The sequence below is a fragment of the Miscanthus floridulus genome, chromosome 6, assembly GCF_019320115.1.
Source record: "Miscanthus floridulus cultivar M001 chromosome 6, ASM1932011v1, whole genome shotgun sequence".
NCBI lineage: Eukaryota > Viridiplantae > Streptophyta > Magnoliopsida > Poales > Poaceae > Miscanthus > Miscanthus floridulus.
Genome location: NC_089585.1, coordinates 80169390 through 80181101, shown reverse-complemented (window position 1 = coordinate 80181101; position 11712 = coordinate 80169390). Strand labels below are relative to the sequence as shown.

Genomic DNA, 11712 nt, shown 5'->3' with positions numbered 1-11712 from the left:
GCTTCTCTTATAATCCGTCTTTTTCAGTTTATTTTTTCAACCAGAACAGTGTCTTTCTCTCATAACAAATCAGCCGAAACAGTGTTTCGGCTTGATTTTTCAGCGAAGCGAACGGGGCCATTAGATGGAATGGAGCTTTGAGGCACTGGCCTTGGCGTCTTGCTATGTGCATGCTGATTTTTCCCCTTTTTTATACTCCCAGTCTAAATTATAAGTCGTTCTCGCTATACACTTAGATATATACTATATAAAAAATGTGTATCTAGAAAAACAAACGACTTATAATTTGAAACGGAAGTAGTTGTTGTGTATTTCGACTTGTTGCAAAGGCAGAAACCTTATTTTTCATAAAGCTTTCTTCATTAAAAAAAAAGTTATTTTGATATTATTACAGCAGTTGCCGAGAACAACTAGTTTTCAAAACTTCAAATCTGAATAAGGCAAGGTCTCAAAATCCTAGTCGGTTTCCAGTCAATTCAAATTCAGTTTTGTCACCTCTCAGTTTATCAAATTTTTTAGCTAAATCGGTGAAAAGAAGCAGCAAAAAACGATTGTCAGTTACTCAGTTGGGTAGGTAGCTAATATATAGCGGGTTACTATGATGTACAGTAGGATTTATTTCTCTTGCAAGGAGAATCACAGTATTTTTGTGCTACCAAATTAACCTCCACATCAATCCGATACTACTGCAATATGTATTGCACATTCACAGCTGTCTGTATCATCGGAACTGGAAAGATCACTAGGCAGCCTGCAAAATCTCTGCATGCTTCGTCACCTTGCACACGCACTCCAGAACTTCCGTGGGGCTAACATTTCCGACAACGGTCAGCCTCTTGCTCTCCAGCTCCACTCTGAAGGATACGACCCCTACACATGACACAGCCCAGTAGCAAAGAGAATTCATCAGAATGCTTATTCTTGCATCGTTAATGTACATATACAAGGACTGAGGACGAACACGAGCAGTTGAACAGTGATATGCTCATCGCCTACCTTGCAGCTTGGAGACTTGCTTCTCGACCTTCCTTGCGCAGCCACGGCAGTGCATGGACACCTTCAGTGCTACGGTCTGGATAGTTCAAGAAGAAGCAGTGTACTTTATCACGTGGGATAAGAGTGAGATAGACAACGCCAGATATACCACAAGATGACTCGAGTTTCCAAAGTTACCTTTGGTTCCGTATGGACAGCTAACGCCTTGGATGTGCCAGCAAAATCCGTGACCGGCACGATCTGATCCAAGTGGCTCCTCAGCAAGCCATTCCTCTCGCTGCGGTCGTCTTCGTCCTTGAAACCACCTGCAGAGGATCGCTGAAACCAGCGTGAAAATCTCTCGAAACCCCTTGCGGCCATGAGATGGATCTCCTTCCCGGGCTGAAAGCCTGAAAATGCAAACAGTTTGGTCAGAGCCATCGCAACAAGATTCATTCGTGTATATATAGATATATAGATATTCAGAGAGTCAACCTGCATACATATTCAAACAGCCAATGGCAGGCAACCCTTGTTCGTTGTTGTAGTGTTGTGACAGTGTTCTAGATGCGTTTGCAGCCTTGAGGAGATACTCGTTCGTGTTAACATGTCCGGGCCTCCGGGGGTTCAACCACCGGAGAAAACACAAGTCATTAGAAAGCTCAGCGGCAGATCTATCTGCCCAACCACTTTGCTGCCATTGCCGCCTGGGTCGGTATTGGGTGACCTATGGAACAATCCAAGTTCATATTCGGCAAGAAAGTTGGCACCAGCTCGATAGAAACAGATGGGCTACACCAGCACGATACAGACAGATGAGCTAGTAAGCATCACGAGGTGACCACTCTACACAACCGCCACGAACGATTGCCGCAAAGCTGGTCACAAAGAACTTGACACAATAGTACATATCGTACCCGTCGTGAACTCGTGATACATCTCCTAAAATGTATCGATGCTGCCACGGCAACTCCTAACAATCGTAGGCAGGAGGAAACAACGAAGCCTTCTAACAAATTATACGATGTCGAATGTTTTGATTCAAACTTTGCTCATTTCTAGCTTCAGTAAGATGGCATGCGTTTCATTCCCCAATTACATAATAGAACACTGTTCTTTGGAGCTTCTACCATGAAATAGAAATTTCCATCACCCGGGGTAAAAAAGACGGGCGGATTCCTCTTGTCGGCTTTTTCAAGCAGGTAACCGAAAAATCCATGTTGGACACGCTCATTCAAGCTGAAAATAGTCACAAACCGCACCCACATTTCAACGGATTCCAAAAGATACAAGCTGCGGCAATGAAGCCGCTTGGTCTTAAGCAGCCACTATATGCGGACCAGGTACATCAGAGTAGACTGACACCAACTGGAGTCACTAACAAGATGTACTTAAAAAGAAAACTCACTTTATCAACCAACGCAAACCATTATTTTCAAGCTCTCTTCAACAACCGTCCACATCTTCAGACGCAGCAACAAATTTGACATTTCCAGACAGCACAATACCTGAAATTTCATGATGACATCAGTCTGCATTGCTGTAAAAACTGAAAGTGAACTTCGTAGTAGTTTTCATGGGGACAAAATGCTTACTACAATTCAAGTAACGAATGCCACCCCTGCTCTGCTGTGAAGTAACCCATCAGATAACTCCAGCATGAACAGGCATAAGACCTGGTAGATGTAAAGCGCTAACAGTTATGCACAAAGTACATCCAACTGTCAAACATGTAATCATCTCTCAACTGGCAGTCAAAATTTGTATCCGAATTTTTACGGAACACAGCAGTGCAAGTCTAATTTAGATACAATTGTAGCTTCATTTGGAAAATCCATCATTTTAGCTTCCCTAAACCACTTGTCCACCCTAACAAGCTCAAATCCCCTAACCTCACACAGTCACACTGATCAATACGACCACGATCAGGATAAAAAGTGTTATCGATAGCTTATACAATATGTTCCAAGCAAGACCAAACAACAATGCAGTTTTCTTCCTAAATCCCTTCTAGTCATTGAATTGATGCTTCAACAAAGTACAAATATATCTGAGAAAGAAATTAACGAATGGTATTTAAAAGAAAAAAAACAAGCTGGACGGTGTGCACAATGATGTTGTATTTCAAATTAAGCACAGTGAACAACGGAATCATATACATTCCTCTGTCGAAACACATGCATTTTCTTATAAGCTCCAAACATGTATAAAAGCATTAAAGCAGGACATTACCTAACATAATTAAGGGTACCAAAGCCACCCAAAGTGCTCCGGATCAGAACTGGAGATCACAAAGGGCCTAAATAGGGCCTGCATATTAAATAAGCTACAGATAAGTTTAACCCCAGAGAAAAAAGAAGTTGATACACAATATACGAAACATGTAACTAACCATAAGCAGCTTATTCAGATGCAATCCACCTTACAAGATGCCTCACTGGCTGAAGTTCATCTCTGAGTATCTGCAACACAAGGGCATAGCATGCATAAGATTGTGTAACAAATACAAGTGATTTGCAAGTCAAAAATGTTGAAAAAGATCTTACCTCCTAGGCTTGTTCTGCCGCTGATCAAGCTCCTCATTCCCAATATCTGTAGTTCAAGTTTTCCAAACATTAGTGAAAAAAGGGCAGGGCAGACCCAGTGTCGGAGGCTCCCACATGAGTGGGGTCTGGGGAAGGGAAAAACCGAGGCAAACCTTCCCCCCGCAAAATCTGCGGAGAGGCTGCTTCGAACCCGCGACCTGGTGACTCAGTGAGACAGCTCTCACCACTGCACCAGGCCTGCCCTTCTTTCCAAACATTAGTGAAGCAGCTTAAAATTGTAGCATGAGCTAAAACTGTTTTCAATGCATAACAAAGACGCAGGTACAACTCACCATTTCGAGGAGGAGATTTAGACCCTCTATTAGCACTAGTTTCCCTGTAAGAATAATAGACTCAAAATCCTTTGTCAAGAGAAAAGTTTGTGGATAATGTAATAAAAGCATGGTACTACAATCAGGCAATAGAGCAAGAGGAGGAAAATGTATAAGCACTACAAACAGTTTCCTCCTAAAGTATGTGCATTGCTGAAGGAACTATTCAATACAGATACAGGAGAACGTGTTTCAAGTCCTAGGCATCCCCGTCACCGTGGCAAAATCAGGGGAGAGAGAGGGAGGCCAAGTGGCAGCAATATACCCATCCCAGGCAACTCCAGCTGGTGTCCAGTGCAAACATCCCTCTGGTGTGGCAGTGGCAATCTGGAAAGGGAGCGGCTAAAGCAACCCGATCTTGAAGGGGGCGGCGGCAGCAAGGGGGGGGGGGGGGGGGGGGGGGGGGGGGCGGGAATGCGACCTAATATACTATGGAAGGGGAAGGCGCCCAGGCGTACCCAGAAACAGTGGCGCATTGTCGCCTAGGCGTCCAGGCGGACCCAGCACTCACCTGGACACCTAGTCGCCTTTTAAACACTGCCATTTATATTACGCAATATGGTAGAAATAGCATGGCTACCTGGCAATTATATAAATTGTATGGTTACACAGGTCAGGTTTTAATATTTCACCTGGATGGAACTGATGATGATGTCTGTCCTGAAGATCTGGAGTAAAAACTCGGATCAAGGGCTATGTAGGGTGGATATGATCCTCCAAAAGCACCAGTTGCACCAGCCAATAATGGCAACCTGTACCAATTTTAAGCATTGTAAGTTAAAAAACATTATGCAGAAATACGAGCGCCAATCCCAGCCAATATATCATCAGAGAAGAAAAATCCTTTGTCAACATATCAGAAGTGATGTAGAATACATGACAGGTCTAAACATTTTCAGTAAGATTTTTCTTTTTACAATGCTGGAGAGCTGTTTCATTTCATTAAGCGAGAAATAAGATACAAAGGGAAGATAAAAAACTAACCCCTCCCAAACACATTCCACACACACACACAGCAGTATTTTAGGTGAACAAACACACCACTTTACAAACAATAAACAACCATGAAAAGCCTAAGACCTCCAAGGATTTAAGGCCAGCGATCCCACATCTTCAATATATAAACTAATACTAACAAGAAATTGAGTTTAAACGCCCCCATCTGTATTATTTAAGTGCATGAAAGTGAAAGCATTGCTACCAGGTGAAGGAAATAAACATTTTTAGGCCAAATGAAAAGTAATGGGAAACTGGACGGACATAATCACAGGATTTTGATGCAAATACTGCTGTCGCTTTTCCATTTTAGTGTCTTATTAGGGAACCCATGCAGTTAAGTGTTACTTTCAACAAACATGAATATACAACCGCAACATAGGACTAGACACAATCAAATATAAGACAGCAACATGTCAACACAACTGAAACACTAGTAATAGCAAGACATAATGAACATACCATGCCATTTCGTTGTTTCCCATTCCCATCTGCTGCTGAGCTACATAGCCAGGGAGGGCCATACCAACGGTAGGAACTCCAAGACCACCAGGATGCTGACCCCCAAATTGCATCACTGCATTACATTACAGGAGGGTAAATAGGTAATGGATCAGTTGAAGTGGTTATAAGAAAACTGAAAATAATGATCAAAACAGTAAAGAAAAATAAAGTGAAACTGAATGATGAAGGAAGCAAACCTGGCAGCAGAGCTGGAGTGCCAGGAAAATTTTGATCGCCCTGGGAAAGACCAGCGGCCCCAATAACTTGGGCGCCACCATACATAAATGAACCCATTCCAGTTTCCTGGCTATTGGCTTTTACCACCGCAGAAGCTGTCTTTGAATTATTCAGACTAGGGTATGAACCGTTCTCGCCACTTTCTGTTGACTTAACAGGTAGATGCTGAGCCGCTGGTGACGAATTGCTAGTCCGATGGCTCAATTGCTGAGTTGGGATTCTTGCTGCAGACTGATTCTGCACTTGCCCTGACTTCTGGTGCATCACTGATCCATGACTTTGTGGCTGTGTAGAAATCCTTGACATTTGGTGAAGCGATGAAGTGGGCTGATTATTTGAAGATATTCCGATGTTTGAATTGCCCCCTGAAGCCCTGACAATAGGGGATTGGCCAGGATTAACCGATGATGTGAATCCTGAATTCAGTGACGTCGTCGGCACCCTTCCAGGGGATGACCTAACAGGACCATCAGCATGAAACCTATCACGCCCACCATAATCCATGGATGTTCTCCCTCTAACCATTGAACCAGATTGTAGCTTTGAGTTATCATCCATCTTCATGGAAGATGGAGGAATCTTATTAGAACCCCTTGTTTGTAGGTCCCTCCTTTGAGCTGCTGCTGAAAAATCTTGAGTAGATGCACCAGAGGGATAAAATGGTGGGGACGCAGAATTTAGGCTTGAACTGATGACATTCTTTTTGGGAGGGGCAGCCTCTGGCTGTGCATGCGAAACTTGACCAGAATCTCTGGCTGCTGCAGCATTTGGAGCAGGTTCTTGAAATCTAGCTGCTCTGAACAAACAATGAGAAAACTGTGTAAGTGAACTTAGTGAGCCAGTGACTAAAAATATTTGTGTCCCAAGATAGTTATCACTCACTGTTTTCGTTGGGATCCAACAACCTCTCTGCTGTTCCTTGCAACAGCTTCATAACGCCGAGGTCCTCTCCCTCTCACTACCTTTGGGGGGCGGTTTTGGTTGTTGCCATCTTCATGGTAATTGCGCTGCTTTCCACCTCTGGAGAAACCACGGCCACCACCTCTTGCTTTACCTCGACCACCACGACCTCTAAAACGGCCTCTTGACATCCGCTGGTCCTGCAAGAAAAGATTTTTGCACCCTTAAGATTTGTTTAGCAGCAAAAGATGAGCTTGGTTTTGCATACGAAGGGCCTTGAGCAATTACTTCATAGCGATCATCATGCAAGTTCATCTCCTCAAATCTGTCATGCACCCAAGCTTGATCGTCTTTAGCATCCCATAACTTCCTCGCACCAAACATGCGCCTGTTTAGAGGGGGCAAGAAACAGTCAGTACACATGCAATTCAGGTACTATATTATATTATATGATGAAGCATTAAATATTACCATCCGCTGGCAGGTGGCATTATGACAAAGCCTGTTGGCACTACGAAACTGAATCAATAGAAACTACAGCGCTAAAACCTGCATGCAGTTGTAGAACACGCTGGGGCATGCTCAGTTGCTCATTACACCGTAAGCCATAAGCAGGCAATTTTTTGCTTAATCCCTCTTGAGAAAAGTGTGATAATGTTCACAGCTACAATTTCATCAGTCAACCCAATCTAAGGAGAATAATGATTAACAGCCCAATTACACTTTCCTGGAATTAAAAAAAAAACATTTCCAAAGTCTACCTATTTCCAGGCTTCCAGCCATGAAAACAATTAAAAAGCACAAATAATGTCACAACTGCCAGCACAGTCTATCACACAATAACTGAATATTCATACGAAACATACTTAACATTGAACTTGTAGAACTGTTGTCCCCCAAAAAAGGCCAAAACTAAGCGCTAACAAACATTTCCCTTTCCCAGTTAAGCAATCCCAATGCTCACTACCTAGCATCCACTGCCATTCCAGCAACTTAAACAACTACGGTCCAGAACTAAGAGCAATCCCATGTAACCATAAAATGCAAGAAAGTCAGAAACAGTAGAAGAGTGTTGCAACTCGCCACAATAAAAGGCAAATGACTTTATTTTATTCCATCAAACTAATATAATATAGTACCTGAATTGCAGTTATTCTCTCCATTGGTAAATGTATGACATTTTCGACATTGAGATGATTCTCAATATGAAAATTTTGACCGCTACTTTGTATATGAGATCAATATAAACATACTTCCCCACAATAAATTGAACGGTGTTGTCTTCATGTGAAGAATTCAAACGGCTTTCTTAATGAGTGGTCAAAGTTAGAGGCTTCACTGCACACTTTCTACGGTATCATCATACATTTACAAACAAAGGGAGAGCTGCCTAACATCGCTCCTATATGACTTCCTGCTCCGGTACTTCTGTTTTGATTTTTTTCCCCTGGTCCCTTAAGCCTTTAACAGTGTTCAAAATGAAGTTAGCCTAGAGAAAAACCCTGACGCTGCATAGGTGGCACCGTTTATAGCAGTACTACTCATTTACAAATTATTAACTATTAGTTGTACTTTCCATTATGACCTCATTCTCAGAAAGTAAGTAGTTAAGTAAATGTTTCAAAAAGCAATTGGTGCTAGGGAGGTGTTCAGGTTATGGCTAGCACAGTAGCACCTAGTCAGACGGCCCTAGGTAATTGTACTTTTTCCAGACAGCTCGAGTAATGTCATGTTAGCTAGAAGAAATGTCATATTAGTCAAAACAATGAATTTGACATTATCAGCGCCTTGTTTAGTTCCCTTCAAAATTCCAAATTTTTTCACTCTCTCTCCATCACATCAATTTTTAGCCGCTTGCATGGAGTATTAAATGTAGGTAAAAAAAATAACTAATTACACAGTTTAGTTGGAAATCACGAGATGAATCTTTTGAGCCTAGTTGGTCCACGATTGGACAATATTTGTCAAATAAGACGAAAGTGGTACTATTCATCAGGTTGAAAAAACTTTCAATCTAAACGTGGCCCAGGTATACAAGTTCCACAACCACAGTTCATCTTCCTCTGTCTCCCATTTATCCCACACTCCCACTCTCACATAGAGATAAAGCCCTAAACCATTCTAAGCAGCAAAACACCTAGACGAAATGTTTATGTGGTCAGCGGCTGCCTTTTGAAACAAAGGACAGAGATTGTATAGGCAACCTGATATTGTGGCGAGTGGCGACGATATCCAATGCCCTCACTTTCTCAAATTCTGTTTTTTTTTCTATTCACCTATGTCAAGAAAAGCTGTAACTTTTCATGCAAAGCTTTTGAGTTCAGAACTCCAAGCAATATCAGCCTAATACTAATTGTACATTAGAGTCTAATTTTACATTAGAGTCCCGTCCTCATTCAATAGCCTTTGATCCCTTTAACTGAAATCTATCACCATTTTATTTAGTGCTAATGAGAGACAAAATTTGCAGACTTTAATTAGAATTAGTCAGCATTTAGTTCAATGCCATTATCAATTCTAGGAGCTGAGCAGACAATTTGGTCGTGCTGGTTTTGACAATGCCGGACACAGAACAAACAGGCCCAAAACCCCTGGCCCTAGTTAAAACTAAGTAACAATAACTGTGATTCTACAGAAAGTATGAGCTAGAACTGAATGTGCAGTTTTAAGCGATCCACACACACCTGCGTCTGCCACGATTCTCCTCCTGAAACCGGTCATCGTGCATGTAGAAGGCGCCGGAAGTGGGCACGGCGAAGGGCTCCTGCATCTTCTCTTCCCCCTCGCCCTTGGCCTCCCCCTCCGGCAATCCCTCCTCCCCAGTCACTCCATCCTCTCCGCGCGAGACCTGGCCACCGCCGCCGTCCTCCATGGGAGGTGCCGCGCGCCCTTCATACTCCTCCTCGAACCCCTCTCCCATCTCCTCCTCATCCTCGTCGTAGTACTCCTCATCCTCCTCGTCCACCTCGTCGTCGTACGCCTCGGGGGCCCCCTGGCCGTCGTCGTCCTGGTCAGGGCCGATCCGCGCCCTGGGCCTCCCGTCCTCGGACCCCTCGTCGTCGCTGGCCTCTCGGCGCCGCATCGTAGGAAGCGGCGCATCGTCGGGGTCGCTCACGTACTCCTCATCCTCCACCTCATCCGCCGCCGCAGCGGCGTCCGGCTCCGGCGTGAGCGGCGCCGCGGGGGGCTTCTCCACCGGGGCGTCCTCAGCAGGGTCAGCGGCGGCGGCGGCGGGCGCTTGCTCCGGCTGTGCTTCGGGGGCCGGCGGGTCGGGCATGGCCAACAAGCAACCCTAGACTTGGGAGGGGCGCGTTGCGATGTGGTGAGATTTTTTTCCCCTTTTTTCTCGTGCCCTGCGGTTTTGGTTTTCAGAGAGTTCGAATCGATGGGTAGAGGCGGTGCGGGGGAGCAGGGTACAAGCGAGGGACTCGTGGAACGGGATGGGGGATGGATTACGGGGCGGGGTTGAGGCGGACGGGTACGGCACGGGGCAGGGCCGCAGGGGGCACGAAAGGGGTTTCTTTAACTCCCAAGTTCCAGTCTGTACATTAGTTGGTTGTCGTTGATGGAGGTGGTTTGGTTGGTTTTAGAGCGAACTCCAACCTAAAATTTGGATAAAAAACTTGAATTTGTTTTAAAAAGTAGCTCACAGAAAACTCTGAATTAGTAAAGTTTGGACATGTACTTGATAAGAAGGTGGACACGGGCAAAATATAGAACGGCGGATTAGCAATAAGTTGTTCGTCTATACGTGCCCATATAGCATGTGTGGCAACTGGCAATATAAGGTGGGGAACAAATAACATGAACAATAGGAGTATACTAAGTGTTGTTCTTGTCCCCAATGAGTCAAACTTATTGACTAAATATATACAAGAAAAAATTAATATTTATAGTACATAATTAGTATCATTAGATAGATCGTTAAATCTATTTTCATGACTTTGTGCTTATCCAATATTATGTTTCTATTTATTATGTTCCTAGTTTGCTCTAATAGTATGCTTGATATAGTCATGATTGATAATGAATTTATGCATAAGTTCGCAAAGCGCATAGCTCAGTACTCGAGTGAGTTGAGTGGTCGACATTATGTAAGTGTGGTGCTTAAATATTTTTTACCTGCGGATGCACCCTACATTCCGGGCTATGTGGTAGATCGTAAGTGTGACACTCTCATCGAGCCCTTTGTAGTCCACTCTCCGTTTGTAGTACAAGTAGGATCTGGTTGCGAAGGAAATCAAGTTTTGTTCTTGATCTTCCTTAGTAATGTTCCTTATGCTTGATATAGAGTTAGTTATGCTATAGATAAAAGCGTATATACTTGGGTGTACAAAAAACTTAGTAAATAAGAAATGACTTAGGAATTTTTTTTCTCTTAATTAATCTCCTGCCTAGCCATACTACATTTATGAGTATCTATTTCTATCTCTATCTCTAAATTATTATCAATGTCTTACACTTATCATTTATTTATCATTTGGCTTACCCCTGTTAGAGCACATGTTTCGATAATGGTTCCATCATAAGTATACATATTTATCAATATCTCTAGTCACCGCTCTTCCTTGTGGAAAAATATAAATAACGATACATGTTATACTCCCGGGTGAAATGCTATAATGGTATACTATCTATGCGCTTGCGGATTACTTCAATATATAATTTTTCCTAAATATACAAGTGTCATTAATAATTACCAACAAACATTTCTGGCATCATTGCTAGAGGGATGACAACCTAGTAAAAGGTGATGTTAAGAAATATAACACTCGGTAAGACGATCTTCCAGGATGAATTATAGAAAAATAAATTCCCCAAACTCGCCAAGGGCGGGGACAGACGGATTCAAATTTTTTTCTAATCAAAAAGCATATAAACTTTGCCCCTTTTCGAGTTTGTATGTGAAAGTTATGCTCGTTTTACGAACGGCCTCTGAATTATAGGATAAAACGGGAACAATGGACGATTGATATAAACAGCGGGGAAAAGTATCACAAATTGGGTGGCGAGGACTAGGGTTTGATGGAAAACAACAGGGAAGCACACAAACTCAAAGGTGTTGACGAGGATTTGATGAAAACAACAGAGAAGACACTTAAACTGGACTCAAACATGATCTAAAACACAACAGCCACAACTTGACCTAGGACACAAACCCAACAAAATGAAATATAAACAAA

The 11712-nt window shown here is 43.0% G+C and overlaps 1 protein-coding gene across 1 annotated transcript; it reads right to left on the bottom strand.

Moving 5' to 3' along the window:
- Positions 1–2221: 2221 nt before the first annotated feature.
- LOC136456205 (protein MLN51 homolog) lies at positions 2222–9951 on the bottom strand. The gene is made up of 12 exons (XM_066455991.1): positions 9214–9951; positions 6818–6917; positions 6512–6729; positions 5590–6425; positions 5351–5465; positions 4525–4644; positions 3854–3897; positions 3522–3567; positions 3368–3437; positions 3208–3285; positions 2571–2651; positions 2222–2483 (listed from the first exon to the last, which is right to left on the bottom strand). The coding sequence occupies exons 1-9, from the start codon at positions 9804–9806 to the stop codon at positions 3410–3412; spliced, it is 2100 nt and encodes a 699-aa protein (XP_066312088.1). The 5' UTR covers positions 9807–9951; the 3' UTR covers positions 2222–2483; positions 2571–2651; positions 3208–3285; positions 3368–3409.
- Between the last annotated feature and the right edge of the window lie 1761 nt (positions 9952–11712).

Excerpts from the sequence above, each read along its gene's own strand:
- LOC136456205 (XM_066455991.1), bottom strand. The coding sequence starts at position 9,806 with ATGCCCGACCCGCCGGCCCCCGAAGCACAGCCGGAGCAAGCGCCCGCC. Across the intron at positions 6,730-6,817 it reads TGCATGATGATCGCTATGAA|GACCAGCGGATGTCAAGAGG; the intron begins GTAATTGCTCAA and ends CTTTTCTTGCAG. Across the intron at positions 3,438-3,521 it reads CGGCAGAACAAGCCTAGGAG|ATACTCAGAGATGAACTTCA; the intron begins GTAAGATCTTTT and ends CTTGTGTTGCAG.